Source organism: Falco cherrug, chromosome 7 (assembly GCF_023634085.1).
Source record: "Falco cherrug isolate bFalChe1 chromosome 7, bFalChe1.pri, whole genome shotgun sequence".
Taxonomy (NCBI): domain Eukaryota; kingdom Metazoa; phylum Chordata; class Aves; order Falconiformes; family Falconidae; genus Falco; species Falco cherrug.
In genome coordinates this window covers 30,267,915-30,289,311 of record NC_073703.1, presented here as the reverse complement: position 1 = coordinate 30,289,311, position 21,397 = coordinate 30,267,915, and the positions used below count along the sequence as shown (strand labels likewise).

General features: G+C 43.2%; 1 protein-coding gene across 1 annotated transcript in view; it reads left to right on the top strand.

The window, feature by feature from the left end:
- Positions 1–21,397, top strand: part of MTHFD1 (methylenetetrahydrofolate dehydrogenase, cyclohydrolase and formyltetrahydrofolate synthetase 1) — a 42,770-nt gene that overhangs the window by 3,392 nt on the left and 17,981 nt on the right. Inside the window, exons 2-15 of the mRNA XM_055716090.1 lie at positions 5,096–5,180; positions 7,535–7,594; positions 8,317–8,370; positions 8,740–8,876; positions 9,017–9,117; positions 9,440–9,576; positions 10,982–11,093; positions 15,695–15,822; positions 16,508–16,605; positions 17,297–17,470; positions 17,987–18,123; positions 18,413–18,459; positions 20,534–20,641; positions 20,743–20,817. Of these exons, the coding sequence (XP_055572065.1) occupies positions 5,096–5,180; positions 7,535–7,594; positions 8,317–8,370; positions 8,740–8,876; positions 9,017–9,117; positions 9,440–9,576; positions 10,982–11,093; positions 15,695–15,822; positions 16,508–16,605; positions 17,297–17,470; positions 17,987–18,123; positions 18,413–18,459; positions 20,534–20,641; positions 20,743–20,817 (1,453 nt within the window). The remainder of the gene's footprint in view (positions 1–5,095; positions 5,181–7,534; positions 7,595–8,316; positions 8,371–8,739; positions 8,877–9,016; positions 9,118–9,439; positions 9,577–10,981; positions 11,094–15,694; positions 15,823–16,507; positions 16,606–17,296; positions 17,471–17,986; positions 18,124–18,412; positions 18,460–20,533; positions 20,642–20,742; positions 20,818–21,397) is intronic.

The window sequence follows — 21,397 nt, the reverse complement described above, 5'->3', positions numbered from 1 at the left end:
CCATATTCTGTGAAATCTCGTTTTCCAGATTCTACCCACAATGTTTCAGGCATGCACCGAAGGGTCCTACACTGCAGATGTGCTAAGTTAAGGTGAACTGTGTGGTCCAGTACCGCTCAGTGCCACCAAACCACTTCAAATATCAGCCAGAAATCCTTTTGTTAGATGCTGTATAGACACAGAATTAAAAAAAAAAAAAATGGAACCCTGCTCCAAAGAGGTTATAAGCTAGGAGAAAACATTGTCTGGTGGATAACAGAGCCGCAGTGCTGTGATCTGTGCACATCACCACCAGATTACATGGAAAAGGGGAGTCCTAAGGGAAAAAAACTTGTAGGGACGGCCATGTCCCCTTTGTGGAAAGAAGAAAATTTTGATACCACTCTTTGTGAAGACAGAATATTGTAGATATGGCCTAGAGTATTGTCTGCAGTGCTTGCTGCCCCACAAAGGTGGATTGAGTCCTTAATCTATTTCTCTTAACGTTTTCCTCTGATTAAATCGCCTGGTGGTTGGGCGTTGCACATGACATCCATTTTGGTATGCAGACCTGATTGGTGTGATTGATGTTGCAGCATAGGAAGCCAGTCATGACAGTTCATGGTATAACTCACGTTTGGGGCAAACTCATATATAAGTTTTAAAGACTCGCCTTCATGTGAAACTGAAACTGTTGTTCTGTTGGCAGCCAGCCACATTTAAGAAGTCTTCAAATGCTGTCTGTCCCATCCCCTACAGATGATTGCTTCTTCAGCTCAGCCGTTTTGTAGCCCTCCTTGGATTAATGCTCTGGACGTTACAAAAAACTGTCTAAAAAAGCAAAAGCATTGTCATGTATTTAGCTGGCCTGAAGAGTGCTCATGCAAGTATTTGTGCTGATGCAACCAAAAGAGCAGTTAAAAAACTTGGGAGGGTGGAAGTGATAGAAAGTAGTAGGGAGTTCTTCTAGGAGATTGTGACAGTGTGCCAGGATCATGCAGTGGTGGAACATGAGATAAGAGGGCAGGAGACTTGTGAACTGGTCCCATCCCTGTTGCCTAAATGATGTCTTCCCTCAACTGGAGCCATCTGTCGAATTACCAGCAGTGTTCAGATGGACTTCCCCAAGGCATTTCCCATCTCAGTGCCACTCCATTGGGACAGCCAACCTGTGTCTTCCCAGAGGAGAGACTACCCTCTGTCTCTTTTTGTGTACCAGTAGGATGTTTTAGGGCGTGCTTGTTTGCGGCATCTTCAGAGTATTTGAAGATAGTGCAGTTGTGCTGCTAGCTAGGACATGGTGCCGTGATGGTTTGGAGAATGGGAAGCTTGTCTCTCCACACTGCAGTTCGTTTGTTATGGGGGCAACAGAAAGCGAGCAGTGGCAGTGCTGCAGGGCGTAAGGAGGAATGGCTATAGGGACAGCAGCTCTGACCAGGAGGTGGAGGACCTTGGGGAGGGCCATCAGCCTCATACGGATGTTTTTGGAGGGCTGCAGCAAGAGCATTTCTGATGCGTGTTTCTGAAACCTTTGGAGAATCTGTGATCCAGGCAGTAAGGCCAAACCCTCCTGGGGGCAGACCTCTTCTAGAGCATCATTGTCTCTGAGGAGGTACTTGCCAGGTCATATGTTCGACAATATTCAGATAGACCCTGGACACTGTTACTCACAGGAGGGACAGAAGCGGCCTGATGTCATCTTCAGTATGGTGATATGTATGTTTGCCACCCGGGCCATTGCGTGTGCATAATCCCATAGGTGTGGTGGTGGGGTCTGCCTGAGGCGGCACTGAGTGGGAGCTGTGCTTCTCTCCATTTACAGCAGAGCTGGAGGAGTGTGCTTTGTCCTTTGCTGATCTGGGAAATTCACTTAATGAATTTAAATTCATCTCACTCTGGCAGTCTAGAGAAGGAAAGGCTAACAAGTTCTTTAATCTTTGGAGCTGGCTTTTGCACTGTATGCTTAGAGCTGTGTGCTGTCCTTAACCTGCGTGGACCCTGGACCCTTGTTTGCAGGGTGAGTTAGTTTATGGAAGGACATGTGGGCACAGGAGGGGTCTTGGCGTCAGAGGGAAGGCTTTTGGAAAAACAGCCACATACAATTGCAAATTTATGTTTGAAGGCTAAAAGTGTTTTCCTACAGCTAGGAAAAAAATGTTTTGCCAACATGAACTTTTATCTGTGTGAAGATCTGAAGTCTACAATAAAACTTCACAAACTATATCACTGAATAGCAGCTGGCTCACAAAGATTATTTTGTAATGTATTTGCCAGTCTTCAGAGTTAAGGATTTGGGGGTTTTGTCCTTAATTTTCTCTCAAACCTTTGCACCTGTGGCTTTTGTGGTAACTAGAGTGGAACTTAACACTAGGTGGCTGTCTAACAAGTGATTTCTTGATTCAGGGCTTCTGAAGCAGATCGGCACCGGCAGCACCACTTTAAGCGTGTGCTACCTTTCTTCTGTAGCTGAAGGGGAAGTGCGCTAGTGCCTAATTAAAGAAAATGACAGCAATATAGTGTGTGAATAGTCATGGCTGCTGGGGGTAAAAGCATGCCACAGCCCTGCTTCACAGGAGACAGATGGAAACTAGACCCTTGGGAGGGCTTGTTTCTCCTGCACTGAGAAGACTGGATTAAAAGTAAAACCCAGATCTGAGACCCTTTCCAGTTGACTGTCCCGTGTGAGGGCTTTACTGCGTCATAAATTATGATACATTTCACGTTTGTTTGCAGACTACAAACCAGTGCTGTGCTTTCCTTACTGGAACACTGGAGGCAGTTCTCAGAAACAGCTCCATCAAAGAGCTGGCCCGCAGTACCCACTCACAGACCACGTGCAGTGGGTTTCTGATGCTTCTTGGGATCATTGCATTGTTGTTACAGACTGCTCATGAGCTCAGCCCCTGTTGTGTTTGCAGTTGTAGATTCGGTGCCTTCCCTAGGAGCTTATGTCTGGAGTGTAAGGAGAGGCAGTTGGTGATTTTGCTACCCAGCAGATGAACTTCTGTCACTTCAGCATGGAGAATTGCTAGGACAAGGCTTGTTATGACACTGTTTTCTGAACTTACTAGCCAGTCTTAGTGTCAGGTCTTTTACAGAGGTGATATCTAAAGGAAGCCTAGGAACTACTGTTTCTTAAGTAAGGTGGAAAACAGCCTCTTTTACCAAAGCATGTTAAGAGACTTTGAACAGCTTGGCCAGACGCAAACACCTATAAATACTCTGAACCCACTCCTCAGGTGCAGCAGAGCTCTGACCGCATGATTCAGGATGCGGGCCAAGAGGTGCGTGATTTAGGACATTACAGGATTCCCCCAAGATCTGACCTAACCACCCTCAGGGCTGCTTCTGTCTGGGCTGGCTGCAACGGTCCCCTGGGATCAGTGCCGCTGGGTTGCAGCAGAGCCATGTGCTCCCATTTCCCTTTCTTCTTGCCTCTGGCATTGCTGATTTGGAGCTCATCTTTACTGGGTAGAGTTGGTTTTACTGGCTGTCTGTCATCCTGGAATATTCCTATATGGCAGCAGGAATCACAGCCTCCCAGTTGGCATCAGCTACTTTCTCTGTCCCTGTACACTTGTGCATTTTTAATGAACTGGCACCAACAGCACCTCCTCCAGTCTGGGAAGTCTGGTTCTGCTTGGGAAGTAGCAGACCTTGTGATACTCGTTTGCTGGGTAGATGAGCCCAAGGAGGGAGACCATCTGTATTTTAAATGGTAGGGTGTTTGGAGCAGGGTAAATTTGCTAAGCGTGGTGGTAGAACCTTCTCATCTCTTTAATAAACAGTGGGTGGGACATGGGCTGGAGATCATGTGGTGGAGCACAGACCTGTCAAGCCTCTGTGTGGTTTGCTTGCCTGGGTTTTGCTTCTGAGTGAGTATCTCCTGCATTTGCAGTGAAGTGCCGCAGCCCCTTCCAGCACCGTGAGCCTGAGGTGGGCATGACTGGTCAGTTCTCTCTGAATCCTCAGTGCCTCTGGTGGGGAGATAGAGCAGTGATGCTGGGTCTGCATCTAGGCAGAATTTCAAATTGGAATGAGCACATTGAACCTTGTACCAGCACCTCTTCGCCACCATCTTCCCCAGTGAAGGTTCATGCATGTGGGGGCACACAGTGGTTGAGAAATTAGAGAGCAGTACAAGGCGGGGGAGGGTGGTGACAGTGGCTTTTGAGCTGTCTGTGACTAACTTATCAGTGGTGGGTGCTTATTCTCTCTAAAACGTTGCATAGTAAACTGGGTATGAGCTGACATCTGAGCTAGATTAACTAGGCAGGGAATCCTCTCATGCTTTCCATTTCAGAGTTGTATTTTAGTAATTGTATCCTTAAACTATTCTTCACTGATGAGTTGACCCACACACTGCATCCCAGGGTTTAGCTAATTTCCCTGACTACTTCACCTCTCTCCACCTCCCATTTTTCTTCCTGCTCCCATGGAAAAGTCTTCCTCTTGTTTGGAAGCCCTTAGGCTGGGGGCATTTTCTTGCTTGTGTGTTGACAAGCCCAGCAGCAGACTGGTGGCAGGAAGGTGGGTGTAGGACTGCAGCCTGTCCAGCCTGGGTTAGGCCAAGCAGGCAGGGAATAGAAACACATAGTACTGCCCAGCTGCAGAAGAGGTGTATCTTTGGGTACCCCCTGTTTGCTTAGCTTTTTTCCAGAGTTTTACCATTGTAGATTGGTCATCCTTTACCAGGACAGCACGTGTGACAGTGTTGACTGGTGTCTGTGGAAGACTGTTAGATCTGGTACAGCATATGTGGAAAGATTATCTACTTTTGAGTAGGGAGTTTGAAATCCCAGGAATTGCCATGCCAGATCTTGTACTTTTTTTTTTTTTTTACCCTTTTATCCTATGAGGTGATGAAGAGGAGGGTGGAGAAACACTGTGTGAAGTTTAAAAAAAAAAAATCAGTTTAAATGAAACTTCCAAAGCATCATAATCGTTTATGGACATTAATATTATTTTGAGATGGCTGGGGCTTGTGTACTCAAAGCATAACTACATGTTTGCCTGTCTGCCCATCTGTCATCTTTTCAACTCCTGACTTACACTGTATGAGAATTCAACCCCTTGATTAACTCCTACCTTTTTTCTTTTTTTCCCTCCTCTTCAGACAAGTGAGAGAGAGACTAAAGCAGCAAGTTGCTGAGATGAAAGAGAAATTTCCAGGCTTCAGACCAGGACTCGCAATTTTGCAGGTATTGTTTTCTTTAATGACAACTACAGAAAAACTGTGTTGCTTTGCAATGGTAAGTGTACAGCTGACGAGCTCCATTGAAGCTGCCTTGCAACAATAACGCTTTGTAAGGAACAGAAGGGCAGAGTTCCCTGTGGGATGGTGACACAGTTCTGTGATGCCTTTTCTCCAAGCATTGAGGCCCAGAAACAGTTTGGGGGTTTTGAGTGGGTTATTTTCTTTCATCAGACTCTTGCAGTTCTCTGAGTGTTGTGTTTGTGAAATGGTGAAAGTAGGCTTCTTACCCATTAAGAGGAAGCAGTGCTTGTAGCCTCTATTCTAAGTCTCTGCGTTTGTGTGAGCCCCCAAGCATGTCAGCTTTCAGAGATGTTTGTACCAGAAATCTTTGAAATAGGTGTTTATTAAGGGATTTGGCCTGCTGTTACATCAGAACACGGAGAGAGAGGGTGAGGGGCAGACCCCAACCAAAACCACCTTTGGCCAAGAAGACTTGGAGTGCACAGGGTGGAACAAAATCCCACTGGTGAACTTGAGGCCTGTCAGAAGTGTGAGTAAGGGCTCAAGTCTACACAGAAACACTTCGGGAGGAAAAATGCACTCTTCGGCACAGGGATGTGGCCTGTGTTTGGCAGAATTACGGTGATTTTTGTTTTTCCTTGCAGCTGTAAGAAATGGAAACTCTTTGTGCTTATTAGATCAGAAGGTGGCTAGCAGTAGCAAGTGTCATGTAACAGGAAGGAACTGTGTAGCCACAAAGGATTGATGGACTGTAGTAAGTGGCTGCTTACAGAAGTAGCTTCTGTCCTTATTCAGTATTTTGGGCTCCTGAATTGCCTGTCCCTGGAATAGAGTGCTAAAGACTACTACAATACGAAAGACCGTGCTTCTCTTCAATGCCAGGGATGATTTTGTTTGTGGTTTGGTTTTTTTCTGTTTTTCTTTTTCCATTAGTTTTAAGAAGATCGTATCTAGAGAAGACTTGTCCTCAGGTGCTTAGAAAGGAAGGAAGAAAGTCTTTTATTTAAAATTTAGTAAGGAATGCCTTGATGGAAGTTGCTGAATTGCTGACCTTGTAAACTGTCTTCAAAAATGGCTTTCTTGTAGTGTTACTGGATTTTTTTTCTTGGTTGGCCTATGTTCTCATCAATCCTGAGTTGTCTCAGAGTCCTTTACAACCTGTTTGCTTTTTGGCTCTCTGATGTTTTTGTAAGCTACCAGATGGTCTGGGCTTGGAGTCGTCTCCTAATACTGATATTCTCAGCTGTCTATTTTTCAGTTAAGTCAGGGCAGCTAGCTGTTTCTGTTAATATAGCACCCTGCACAATATGTGCTCTTGTCTTGGGGAGGTATCTGGTGTTCTCTGACCTCAAAGAATAAGTCAGTGCATCTTTATTTTTTGTGCTGTAGTCCAGAAGGTCCTCTTTTGCACAATATATGTATGGTCTATTTGCTGACATCTCCTGATGCCTGCACTTTTCTGCCCTGTATGAGGCATACCTTTTCCTAAACCCAGCAGACTTTGAAGGGGAGACAGCCCCTTTGTCTAACCCCAGGGAAGAAGCAGCAGTGTGTGCTGGGTGATAAGGTAATGCAGTCACCCCTGCAGCTTGTAATCTGTGTGAGAACTGGGGATAGCTCCCAAGTACCGGGGAATGGGGTTTCAAGAATATACTTGTCAGCTTTTCCTTATTTGCCCCTCTTTTTCTTAGGGTTATGGGGAGTATTACCTTTAACAAAACATACAGGATGATGCAGACGGTCTTCTGAAATGCAGTTGTACTGTAAGCATCCCCATACTGCCAAAAACTACAGGCATTTGTTCCACTTACTGCTTTTTCTTTGCCCATCACTTTGTTCCTGTTTTGTTGCTTTTTCATTTGGCAAGAAAATTCTCAAGGTTCGAAACAGCATTGGAAGAAATCTGTCCATCAAGGCGCACACATGTGCATGAAATGAAGATTCCTGGGTATCAAAGAGGCCCAACTCTTCTGAAAGCCTTAATCGGATAATTGACTGTTATCAACACCTGCTGATCATGTTAATTAGCTGGAGAATTAACTTTCTTAGATGAGATGGCAGGCAGTATATTCTCCTTTGGAGAACTTCTAAGGTTTTTCAACAGGTGTAAATGTGTTTATGCAGGAGATCAGACAACTTGTCTGTAGCTGCCTGTTACTTGAAAGAACATTTTCCTGTAAGCTCCAGCTACTTATAGCCTCTGTCAGTGTGTTTTACAGTTATTCAAGGATACCTCTGTCTCCTTGGTGTAGCTCCAAGGAAGCTAAGGGTTAAGCCCATCTCAGCCTGTGACTAGGTCTCACTTCTGCAATGTGACTCAACTCTTTTAATCCTTAGGTTGGAAATCGGGACGATTCGAACCTCTACATTAATATGAAGCTGAAGGCTGCTGCTGAGGTAATGCCCAAACTTGTTGCCAAAAATATTTCTTTTTACACTCCTACAGTAGGTCAAATCTGAATATGAAAAAGCAGATGCAAATCCAATAGGTTTGTCTCAGCTTTGCCCATGTCGGAGAAACCACCGTTAGCCTGGTATCTTCGTTTTAAAGAAGTAGTATAGGTGTGCAGCCTGACAGTTAGCCAAGTGGGGTGCTCCAGTAACAACAGCGTGGCTTGGTGCCGCTTTTTGTGTGATCATCTCCTAGATCGTGTGTGTCTCAAGTGCTGGTGCTCTGTCTTTCCTGACCTGTGGCCATGTGCTTACCTTCCCTGAATGTCTGGTACCTGCAGTTACCTTGCATCTGTCACTGAGTGGTATATTGCATGCTACAGCAGGGCACGGGACATAGATGAGTCCCTGTTTCCTTAGGTGACATCTGGCATCTTTGCTGGCATTTCTGTACGGTATGCTGTCAAGCCAAGATGGTGTTACTCATGTCAAAAGGCAAATAGGACAGTTGAAGTATGGACCAATCTAAGTAGGCAAAGCACTAATCTTTTCTCTTACCTTTCATTGATGGTATTTCCAAATAATAGGACTGTAGCCACAGGAACAGGAGGTAGACCTGGGAAATGTGACAGAATGTAGCTGTGACGCGGCTGGACTGAGAGAAGAGCCACATCAGTCTCTGTTTTCAGTTCACAAATCGGATAATTTGTTGGTGTTCTAATTTTCAGATTGGGATCAGTGCCAATCACATAAAACTGCCAAACACAGCAACAGAAGCTGACGTAAGTAATACAGCCAGTAATGAAAACATACATAACTTTGTTGGGTTCAGGAAATTAACTTACATTTGTACTCTCATTTTATAAAAAAATACTTGCCTATGGATATTAACTCATGAAAAAAAGAACTGGAACCTGCTGAGGTTTTTTTGTTTGTTTTTAAAAGAAAACTAAAGCACTACAATGTAAAATTTAAAGACTTTAACAGGTATTTTTCTAAAAATAAAAAAAAGTGAGTCAATTGTACTCTTGGGTGGAAAACCTAAACGTATTGTGTGTATCTTTTAATCCAGATAGTATTATGCTTTTTCCTTTACATCAGTCATATTTCAGTTTATCAGCAATTAGATTTTTGGCTTTTACTTGTTGTAGGTCCTCAAGTGCATTGCTTCTTTGAATGGAGACCCGGCTGTTCATGGCTTTATAGTGCAGCTACCACTTGACTCTGATAAACCCATCAATACAGAAAAAATAACCAATGCTGTTGCACCCGAGAAGGATGTAGATGGGTAAACTGACTTTACCCCTGGAGAGCATGACAGCTACTCCAGAAAGAAAACTTTTTTTTTTCTTCTTTTCCTTTTCTTTCCTTTGAATGGTGATCATGAGGCTGGGAATCTTACTTGGCCTTTATTCTTTCAAAATACAGCTTAAGTAGCATCAATGCCGGGAAACTCTCTAGAGGGGACCTTGGAGACTGCTTTATTCCTTGTACACCAAAAGGATGCATGGAACTGATCAGGCAGACAGGTAAGGAGGTTTCCATCCATTATTCCTGAGTGCAATAATCTCTAGTAAGGGGAGAAATTATGCACATTACAAGACTGCACATGCAAACTTTTGTTAAGATCCCACATTTCATCTCTGCATTTTCAGGTAGTAAAAGAACTAGTTTTAAAATGGTCCTTCCCTCTTCCCTCCCGACTCCAATTCCCTGTCATACACAATCCAGAAGAAAAAGAGTATCCTGAAGTACCAGAGCTAGACTTAAACTGACCAAAAGACTCCAGAGCCATTTGGATTAGTTTGTACTGTTATGCACAATGACTTATTTTTACTTTCTGTGGTGCAGGTGTCCAGGTTGCAGGGAAAAGAGCTGTAGTTGTTGGTCGCAGTAAGATTGTTGGTGCTCCCATGCATGACCTGCTGCTCTGGAATCATGCAACAGTAACCACTTGCCATTCAAAGACCACAACGCTGGCTGAGGAGGTAAGGACAGGCTGGATGCACGAGGCTGTAGTTACCTGCTGCAAGCCAATGCTGCCAGCTGCGTGTTGCTACGTGGTGTGTTGATACTCTTAATTCATTGGGTCGGGGTTGTCTTTCATCTGAAAGAATTTCCTAGTCCTGTTCATTGCATGGTTGTGTAAGTGCTTCTGGTGGAATAGGATCTGGATTATTTTTGGCCCTTTAGAGTGTTTTAAGTATAACGATAAAATTACTGGTTTTGTTTTCTTTGGGCAAAAGCTGAGAATTTAATCATCCTTTCCTAATCTCCATGTAGTGGCCCACAAGGTAGCATATGTTTTGGGTTTTTTCTGAAAAGGCCAGGTGGTCTTTTGCTCTAATGGCTGGGAAATGCTAGACCAAATGTTTTCTCCAGGGTTTTTCTTCAGTCTGTTTTCTGTGATTGGGAGTTGGTACCATTTTCCTCTTTAGCAGTGAGAGTGACAGAAATAGTGTGTTGCTGTGCTGCCACCTACTTGGATTTTGTAGAGCAATCAACATTGCCAGGCTCTGTAGGCAAGTATTACAGCTGAAAAGGGGGTAGGTGTATTTGAATATAACTCACAAAGATGATCAGAAACACTGCAATGCCTCATGCCGTTAAGTTGCTGTTCAATAAGACTGTCATTAGGTTGATTAACAGTTGAAGTGCTAATTCTTAATGAAATCTTAAAAATAGTTTATCTCCCTTGAAGATTAAACAAAAAATTCCAAGGGATAGCAGCTTCTTAAGCAAACATGAATGAAGCAGTGCAAGAACTGTCAACGAGCTTTAATCAGCCAGCTTTGGACCAGATCTGTCAAATTTACTGATTACTGTCTGAATGAATATTAATGCTGAATTAGAATCAGCTTGCCCTGGAGTTGCATGTTACACAGTGCTGGACATAAAAACCACAAGGCAGTGCTGCCACAAGTGAAGTGCCGCTTCACATCCTGTGCAGGGGTTGTTCTTGGCTGCTGTCTGATGAGTGGCTGGGTTATTTCTAGCATTGAAAAGAGCAGCTGAATATGCAGGGATATTTGAAGGGAGGAAGATAAGAATATGCAGAAGGCTTTAATTTTGTCTAAAAGTAGTCTGTGTGATCTACTTTGAAATCATGGAGGAGTTCAAAGGAGGTTGGGAAGTGTTGACTATCAGTAGTTCAGGGTATACAGAGTGTGAAAATAGGCCATAATTTCTGCCTGCAAGAATTTGTCCTTGCCAAGGAACTGCTAGCTACCTTTAATTGCTGATGATGCCCTTTCATTCCTCCAGTGGTGATGGGTGAGCACACAGTTTCATTGCAACTGGAGTTGACCTCAGTTGTTGCTGAAGCAGCTCTGTGTTTTTCTACTACTGGTGTGATACGGAGTTGTTTATTTGACTTTTTTTTTATTTTAATAGGTTGGTAAAGCTGATATCCTGGTGGTTGCAGCTGGTAAAGCTGAAATGGTAAAAGGTGAATGGATCAAACCTGGTGCAATCGTAATAGACTGTGGAATTAACCATGTGCCAGGTGCGTGGGTAATGTATAAAGCGTGGGGATGTGTTTATTTGTATATAAATGCAGTTGCTAAGTAAGTACATGGATACTGTTTCCTTGGTGTTTCTAGTCAATGCAGACTTCTTTCTCTTTTAAATCTGTCTTAGGTAATGATGGCAACCTCTGAAGATGCCAGAGTAAAGAAAAAGTTTGGTCCAAAGTACTGTTCTAAAGCAGATCAGGGGTAGTTTTGTTTCTGCCTTTGATAAGGCTAATGATTAGTAGAGGAAAGAGGAAGCCTAGGAAATACTACAACAGAGTATCAATGTAATTCGCCCCACCTACATAGTGAAGTCTTGCGGCTGTTGTTACTTGTGAGTGCACAACTTTGCTGTCATTACTTTGCAGTTAGATCTGATTAAGCTGTCATGTTTAAAATACATAAATGGCAAGTGGTCTCTTAAAGAAGCTGTGGATTTGTTGAATTACAACATTAACTTCTTAGGCTTGAATAGCTGTTGTCTTGAAACAAAGCAGCTTCTGCAAGAGTTTTGGTGACAGTGGCTCTGGCCTAGAATAAAGTGCTTTAACATACTGGATTTTAGGATAGGGTTTCACTTAGCTACTCCTTCCTTATAGAGGAGGAACACACAGTCTGGCAATTTGTTTTCATCTTGTTTTAAATCCAAATTGCAGATATTGAATGATATGGAAAATTTGTCACCATCCAACTATCTCTCTGCTACGCCCACAAGGCTTTTAAAAGGTAGTTTTCATAATTAATCAGACATTTTGTTGCCATTATTTAATGGAATGTAAAGAAATTTCTGTTCGGCGGTCTTGTTCCTCACAGATGACATTGAGTTGCATTTTAAAACATTATTCTTCTGTCTTAATTAAAGTTAAAAAGTCATCTGCTGTTGCTGTTTGTTGCTTGATGTATTTGTGCTAAGCTACGCAAACTTAGGCAGTGTGCCAAAACCCACAGGGTCACTGCTGATTTGCATGAAGCAGAATGGCTTGGAGCCTCCCCCACTAACATGCTGCAAATAAAACGACCATTGTGTTTCTGACATATGATGGTATGACCTTTTTTCAGGCTTGATGTAAACTGCATCTCTGAGGACACATCCCTGCTTCTTTGCAATTAGGCTGCCTTGGGCTGTGCACAGAGATCTGAGCTTTTTGTACACCCAGCCTAGTCAGCGTTGCATGACAATGCACTTAATGGCATTGTGAGACTCGGTAATCGGGGCTTGGTAGAGTACGGTGGAAACTGTCAGATTTCAAATTGATGGATGCTGCAGACTTTCTTTTTTTCATGTGGTTTTCTGAAGCTGCTGAATTTTCTCCTGCCTCTTTCTTCTCTTCTAATAGGTTGTGAAAAAGTTTTCAGATTAATCTTTTGGGAAAACAGTGCCAGAATTGTGGGAATTGCAATGCTACAGAAGGAACAGCGGCTAGTTTGCCAGCTTCTGCAGCTGCATCAGTGTACAGATAGAATATTGCTGCTAGCTGTGGTGGTGCTTTGACCATGGCAGGGGTGGAAAAATAGCACAGTTGCCATACATCTTACCATAGCTGTAAGTGCACCCAGCTAGTGTCTCCTAGGTGTAGGTGTGAGTTGTGTGGAGGACATGGCAATCTCTGGATATGCTTATACTTTGCAAGTCGGGGTGCCCTGTACAGTTAAATCCCAATATGATTTGACATATCGGGACATCAACCTCTTGCAGACTTGCTGAGGCAGAGTTAAAAAAATGTTACAGCCATGTAGCTCTGTGCAAATGCAGCTGTTACATGTTTAATTGGAGGGTGGCCTGTATACCCCCAAGGCTGCCAGTTTGGAGGGTAGAGTAGGCAGTTTAAGCACATCTGGCTTTATGTTCATGTGTTCTACAGCTGAACAGAATCTCTTCCAGGTAGAGACAGACAAGAGAGGATCTCCTGAAACCTCTATTAGAGCAGACAAGTGTGTCTTTCTCCCTTTCCAAATGTTCTGAATGCCTTAATCCAGGCCTGTAGAAATTGCTCTGCTACAGGAGAGAACAGTGCAGGCAGAGGATATTCCTAGAGATGGCAGAGTCCCTGAGGTGTCTTTCTCTGTGTCCTGATGGAGGAAGCAACTTCATTCAACGTTCTTCTCTGCTATGGGATTTTGCAGCCCTAGCCAAGAGGGAACCTTGAATGGTAGGATATGAGAGCAGGAAAGGAGGATCAGCCTCTGGATCGTGGTGGCCACGCTCTTTAAATACCAGAGGAGCTAGAAAGATATAGAAAGCCTTGACTTGATACTCTGTATCTTTGTGTACTAGGAATCAAGCTGTCATCACAGGCCTGTAAGGTCAGGTTGTGTTGGGTACCTCATGAAACACCTTTCAGAATGGTGTCTAAAAAAAGCGGACTGTAGGCAGGTGGTATCATGTTTTATAGATGAGGGTCATGTATGGCCTTGTATATTTGCAGTCATATATCCATGAGAAACATGGTAGTTGCACGTGTTAGTTGCACGTACGTTGGCACAGGCTTGCTTGGAAGTCACGTGGATATTCCCAGCCTGTGCCTGGTGAAAGCAAGACTGTGAATTAGCTGTGGTCCAGAAGCTGCACTCAACATACCTAACTCTCAGCACCTTACTGTCAACATACATACTGTCATACAGCTGTCTCTGGAGACAGATGGATATCATCATACCTGTTATTCCATACATGTAGGCATGTCCTTCACTTCTTTGGTTTCAGAGTCCTTGGATATGCACTCTTGTGTGTTCCAGCTGGCCGGAGAACCTGCTGGACCAGAGAAGACACAGGCAGTGGGAATGGTTATGGTGTCACTGATACTCTGTAGTTTGGTTTGTTTGTTTTGTTAAGAGTGGGATAATGAGTACTGAGAAGGTGAAATTACGGGGAGAGGCAGAAAGTGTTGTATGTGAGCTTCCCTGCAAAAGAATATTTTAAAGGTAATGGAATAGCTCCCAAGTTGTGCTCAGCAGTGCTTGGTGTGAGGTGAGGATGCAGGGGCAGGGTCTGGGGGCTTGTTTGGCTTGTGCTCATCACTGTGTCTGTGTAACAGATCAGGCTGTTTGTGTCTGGAGTGCCTACTTGTTTTCTTCATTCTTGGGCCTGGAGACTTCCTGGCCAGGGTGGCTGGTAAGCCTGCTTGGTAACCTTAGAAGAAAATATGATTATGTTATTTGCCTTCTGCAATCTTGATTAAGCTGATCTCTAGGCTGGAAGGCCAGACTGGTTTGCAGTTCAGGCAGCAAAGCTGACAGTTGCTGTAAAAACAGTGTTTAACAGCTGTGATGTTGATCAGGCTTTGAACTTTAGGGAGAAGCGTTGATTAAAACATAAACACAGCAAAACATCCAAGCTGTTAATTGTCAGCAACAGTGCAGCTAAAAATTAGTGTTGGCAGGAACAGCTTTTGTTCCCTCTTTGGTTTTATATAATCAGCTGTTTAGGAGTTTCGTTTCTCTTCTACTCCTCCCACTCGCCAAATGTACGTTAAACTTACTGATTGTGTTCTGTGCAAATGTACACTTATTGTATGCAATATAATACCGCAATGTAACAACATTAAAATCTATCTTCAGGTTTTTCACACTGCTTAAGTTCCCTAGAGTCCTCAGATCTGAAATTAGGATCTGCCACTCCAGGAGGAACTTAAATTTTCCTTTTTTGATAGGCTGTGTCCGTAATCAGCAACTTCCTTAGATGACTGTGCTAGTTTACTAATGCATTTTGTCTTTTTCTCTCTTTATGGGAGACCTTGAAGGTCACCACTGGAAAGAAGTGCTGTATCTGCTTCTCCGTTGTCAGGTCATGTAGTGCACCAGGATATAGTTTGTTTGTTTCTCACTTTTTTTTGTCAGAGAGAAAGGAGATTATTCTACTGGAGCTCTCAAGCCACCTGTGAGGTTTGTTTTGACACAGCTCTGATCTGTGAACTGCAGTATTTACCAGTCCATCATTAGAACGGCAAGGAGTAATTGAAAAGTTCAGCACTTTCTGCATTCAGTTTCTGTAAAGGCAGGTGATTTTGTTCAATAGTAAGGCCAAGATGTCCTCCCAGATGGAACAGAGCAAATGTAAACCTAGAGTTTTGGAACAAGTCAGCCATGTTTCTTCTCTCACACTTCTTTTAGACCATTAGCTTATATCTCCTTCAAACTGGAAGCCGTACTAATCCTTCAGCGCAATGCAGCAGGAGCTGTAAGAGAATCATTCAGGTGACATCTCTATTGTGTGTCCCATTTGTGGTTTATTAGTGCAGAGATGTAAGGCTTGGTCTGTGCTTTGGTCCCTTTGCATTTGTTTTGAAGTAATCTTAAGACTGCCCTATGGGCCATGTGCCACTGAGAAAACACTTGGTCTCAAGGCAAGGGAGATCTGTCTGGCTGAGGATAAATGGTGCTTAATGGAAAGACACGTTGCATGAGATGTTGACACTCTGAGTGAAGTATGATGATAACAGCTTCATTTTGTGATGTTGTTCTAACTTTTTATCTTTTTTTACAGCTTCCTGGATACTCAGCTTCTGTTTTGTTTACTCCAACAGAGGAAAAGTCTTCAGTTTCAGCCAGTGCTGCCTCCTACAGTGATGTGTAACTTACTTTTTCCTTATATCCCCAGACAGCACAAAGGCCAGTGGAAAAAGAGTTGTAGGAGATGTGGCGTATAGTACAGCAAAGGAAAGAGCTTCCTACATCACCCCAGTTCCTGGTGGTGTTGGGCCTATGACTGTGGCCATGTTAATGCAGGTATGTGGGCAGACTGAGACTGCTGGTCATCTCCTCTGCCTTTACAATTGGGGTATGTTGCTGCTGTCCTTCAGCATAGTAGCAAAGCAACTGGTGCTTCCTTCTTGCTCTTACAGAGGTCTGGTTAGGATTTCCAACTTCTAGTCCAAACAATTTGGATTCAGTTAACTGAGGAAAAAGATGGAGCTTAAGGAAATGTTAGGACAGCATTTTTCTGGTTAGGGTTTTGTTGGGGTTTTTCTGGGGGGGTGGGTGATGTTGAGTGTGGTATCATGAAACAGTGAGGCTTATCTTACAAGAGTAGGCTTGTCTTACAGTGTTCTGGCTGTAATTCTAGAACTGTCCACAGGGTGACTGGATAAAAAGGAGGAGAGTAGAAGTATAAGTCAGCTCCTTCTGTTCCTGCTTTGCTTAAGAAACCCTGCTGGCACAGAACACCCCAAAAAATCCAGCATGCTGGCAGATAAATAGGTAGATGGATAGATAGACACGGTGGGGTTTTTTTTCTTCTTAAGAAAACTACGAGCAGAATCTCATTTTGGACTTCAGCATGTGCTTTAATCAAAGCACTTTGTGTTAATCTCAAACTGAGACAAATGGGACAGGAAACCCTTTCTGAGTCTTTGTGAACCGGCATGGTTCGTATGGTGGTGGTTGCTATAACGCATTTTCATGCTCATTTTAGAGCACAGTGGAAAGTGCACAGCGTTTTCTGGAGAAGTTCCAGCCTGGAAAATGGAACATCCAATATAACCAGCTTACCCTAAAGGTGCCTGTTCCAAGGTAATGCTTTCAAATAAAGCCACTGGCAGTATTCATGCAGCATAATACTTGCTTCTGTTCCCAAGCTTTGTGTAATACAGGGCATACAGGTATGTAGATTGTAGCTGGCATTGAAGTTTGGAGAGAAGTAGAGAGAAGGTTCCGTGAGGTCTTCCTAAGAGTGCAGAGCTAACCTGCAATGGTGCCGTGACATGTTGAAGGGTAGGCTTGGGTCATCCTGATAATATTAAGGCCTGAACATGGACTTCCACAGACTTCTTAGGCCAGCTAGGTAGTTGCTGATTGAGCAAATAGCGAGACACTTGTATTTTGGAAAATTTTCAGGCTGACATGGCAGAAGCCTAGCAGCTTGAAATAGAAGTTGGTGTCAAGTCCCCAAGGAGCAGTTGAAAATATCATAAAGGAGCATAACACATTGCCTACAAAAAGGCATTCTTGAAGTGAAAGGATTGGGCAGGGGGGTGTTGTTTGGTTTGTGGTGGGTTTTTGGCTTTTTTTAAAAAAAAAAAATAAAAGGAACTCCTGAGGATGTGTCTATTCTACTGTAGCCAGTATGGGTGGGATTGATTAACTAGGAAGGGTTAAAGCTTCCCTTTTAAAATATATATTAAGTGTAGTTTGTGCCATCCAGAAGTGGGGAATTTGTGAGAAGTCTTTGACTTATGAATTGACCTTGCTCTCTTTCTTTAAGTGATATTGAAATATCACAGTCTTGCATACCCAAGCCCATTGATCAAGTTGCAAGAGAAGTTGGCCTGTTCCCTGATGAGGTGGAGCTCTATGGCCAAACTAAAGCCAAGGTGCATCTGTCAGCTCTGGAACGGCTGAAGAGCCAGCCAGATGGCAAATACATTGTTGTAACTGGGTAGGTATTGCCTTAACAGAGGCATCACTTACATGATGTCAAGCTGAAAGAAATTTTATTAGCATGGCTTCTTGTTGTATTGTCTTTTGTTAAGGTGACTGTATGGGGTGCTCTGGCTTTCGGTACATCACACTGTGAAAATCTAGTGGTTTGGCAAATAGATTTATCTCTTGTGGCAAATTGTGGAATGTAGTTCAACATTTCTCTCTGGGAAATGAATTGTTTTGGTCTGCAGGTCAGGGTTATGGAGGAAAGACTGGATCATAGTCAAAGTTCTAGTCTAGTAGCCTGCCTTCAAGAGTAACTAGCAAGTTGTTTCAGGGGGAAGTCTTCAGCAGATAATAGGATAATTTGCCAATCTCATTCCAGTTTCAAACTGATGAAGATTAGCTGAAGTCTGAGCCAATCCAGAATTTGAATTGCCATTAACTGCAATCGCTGGGTGACTGCTTTATCCCTGTTGAGTCTCACCCACTACAAGTGTTCAATTGTGTCTGTTCTGCTTTTTCACTGCAGGATAACTCCTACTCCCCTAGGAGAGGGGAAAAGCACCACCACTGTCGGTCTTGTTCAAGCCTTAGGAGCACACCTTCATCAGAATGTCTTTGCCTGTGTTCGGCAGCCTTCTCAGGGGCCAACCTTTGGTATAAAAGGTATGAGGTATTCTGTTGGTTGCAGTTGAACTAAATGGGGGAAGGTGGCATTCAGAGATTTATTCTGCTGCCTTGTAGTTTAACGTAATTCATATTTACGATTGCATTTCTTTTAAGAAACAAAAACCTTGGGTAAGTTCTACAGTGTTGTCTTCAAGTGCTGTACTGGGATTTAAACTAAGCAGCTCGACAGTAGGTGCCTTCTGAAAGCCATTAAGCAAGCACATGTAATACCACTCTGGGCTGGAGACAACTTTATTTGCATGGTTTGACTATTGTCTCTCTGTAGGTGGAGCTGCAGGTGGTGGCTATTGTCAAGTTATCCCCATGGATGAGGTAAATCTTTATACAAAGCCTCATTGCACACATAGCTCACAGACCTTGAGGAGATACTGCAGTCTGCAGTCAGATAACTTAGAAGTATCTTTTCTTTTTATGTCCCAGTGTAGCGCTCCCAAAAACTGCATGCTTGATTTCAGCACATTTTTAAAAAAAAACAACAAACAACGAACAGGCATCTTTGGTTGTTTCAGAAGGGTGCCTGCATGGTTAGGGAACTTAACAGGACTGGGGATTCCCAGTTCCTCTGATCCCTCCCCTTCTGTGCCTTGAATTTCTGTATACCCTTGAGCAATGTACATCCCCTGTCCCTTTTTCCTAGCACTGAAATGATGATGATGACGACTTAATACATTTTGGAAGCATATTAAGGAGTTCTGTCAGTGGCAGTGGTTACCGACTTTCTGTGAGCTGTTTTGGTGTACTTGTGTTTTAGATTACTAACATGAAATGAGAAGAGAGAAGTTGGGAGTCAGTAATGCCAAGACCTCAGCCCATGGGGGACTGGCACTGCAGCACATTTCTGATGTGACTTGGCAACAAGTAAAATCCTGTGTCTGGGGGCAGGGAATTGAAAGGCACGTGTAGCACGTGCTCTCGTGCTTCTCTCAACTCTCTAAGTAATTGCCTGTAGAATTCTTCCTTTGTCTCATGCACTATAGATTGACACGGGGCAATTTTAGGAAGAAAAGCAGAAATGATCAAAAGGGCTGTTTGCTCCAGTTGATGCAGCAAGTCCATGAAAAAAAAAGAAATGTTAGGAAGCAGAATATTGATTTAGTCAGGTGCCAAGAACATGTGTGAATGATAGATGTGACAGGAAAAATAATCTCCTCCTCCTTGGGGGTGTTAATAAGATGAGCCAAAATACTTGACTGTGTGCAGCAGTGGGAAACAGCCCCGCTCTTGGAACCAAACTGGCTGAAAGGACTTTCTTTAAGTATGATCTGTGTGGTATTAATACACATAGTGTTGTGGGGGTGTTTTAATCAGTGGATGTCTCATAAACCTGAAGTATATGGAGTCACTAGTTACAGTAATGACCTTGATACGTCATTTGGTATTTCTGCATGCGTCTTTCATCCTAGGAAAAGATTAGCAAGTGAAAAACTTTGAGTTCATGCTGCAGAACCAAGGTAGTAATAATTTCTTCTTGTTGCGTGCATGTAGAATGAGACAGCAATTAGCATTTACTAATTAAGATTTATCATCAGCATGTGACTAGCTGCATTCTGCTTTGAGCTATCTGTTTTTAAGACCACAGTAGCAAGGCTTCAACAGAACAGTATTGTCAGGTCTTCTGTCATACCACCTTTTCTAATGTCCTGTTTTCGTTTTCCTCCTTTGTTGCTCTGCTACACAGGAAAAAAAGGTTGTTTTAACCACACCTTTTACTCCCTTACCATAATGCAGGTTTGTCATGGAAGCTATATATCCCAAGCCATTTGTCAGTATAGCTACAGTGCAGCCAGATAGCTCATGTAGACACAAACCACCTTTTAATGAGCTAGAATCAAGAAAACTATTAGCAGTGTCACTGTGTAGTATGTGGCCTACAAGTTCTGCCTGTGCTGCTCAGTGTTTGAGTGGTTAGCTTTTGCAGAGCTCCATGCAACCACAGCTCTACTGCTAGCACTACACAAGGTTGCTAGTTTCAGTTTAGCTCAGATACTTTTGTAGGAGCAGCAGCTTCTGCTAATGTATGTGTGAAACCTGTTGTGCTTATAATGGGAGGGGGTCAGAAGGAAAGTGAAAGAGGAGCAATGCAGATGTGCCCTTCTCAGGTGTCAAGGAGCCTGTGAAAACTGTTATTGTGGGGAAAAAAAAACCTTTTAATTTGGCAGCTTCATTCTGGAAGTTTGTAAAATGATATAAATGTGGGTGAGGCATTTTTCTGTTTTAGAGAAATTCTTTCCTCTCTACCACATTCTGCACTGAGCAATCTCTCCCCCTCCACCCTCATTCACTTTAACATTGCTATTAATACTTCTCTTTCCATCTGTCTACAATGAATTGAAATAAATGAAAATTGCAGCAGGATGAGGTAACTGATATGTTTTATCTCTTCTAGTTTAACCTTCACCTCACTGGTGACATCCATGCTATCACTGCAGCCAACAACCTGGTCGCTGCTGCTGTCGATGCACGTATATTCCATGAGCTAACTCAGACTGACCAGGTACAATCCTTTCATGTGATGTTTTTGAGCCCAGCCCACTTTGGCCAAGATGTTTTGGGTGTGCCAACAGTGCTAATTAACTACCTGTTTCATTCTGCAAGGCTCTTTACAGCCGTTTGGTACCTTCTGTCAATGGTGTTAGGAAGTTCTCAGACATTCAGATCCGAAGACTGCAGGTAAGGTCACTGGTTTTGCATTGGTTTCTGGTTCTGTTCCATTTACTCATCCTTAACATAGGCAGAGATAGGTTACAGAAACCCTTGTGTTGTCCTCTAGGTTATTCTGCTGGAATTTATTTTTTATGTAAGAGTGCAAAAGTGTGGTAGCCATAGCCCTTCTTACAGCACAGAAAACAGTGAGGTGCAGCCCCAAGGGGAAGAGTCATCGATGGGACTCTCTTTATCATATGCTGAGTAACTCAGTGGGAGTAGGCAAAGAGATTAGTGCCCTTTGTTAATAGTGTCAATTCAGTGTCCTTAATGCAGTTTAAGAAGGGACCAGAATCAGTCTCCATACCTTATAGCCAGTTACAGCTAGAGATGAACAGTTCCCATGTGACAGCTATATAGCTAATAACAGCACAAAAAAAGGCAATTTATAAAATTCAGCAAAAAGCAAACATACAGAATTTTGTCTTACCCAGATTGAATGGGGGAAAAAATTGAAAACTACCTGTCCCCTACATTGCCCACTCCTCCTCTTTCCAAAAAAGGATTCCCAGTAAGATGAGTACCCCTGTCACTGAGTGGCAGTCCC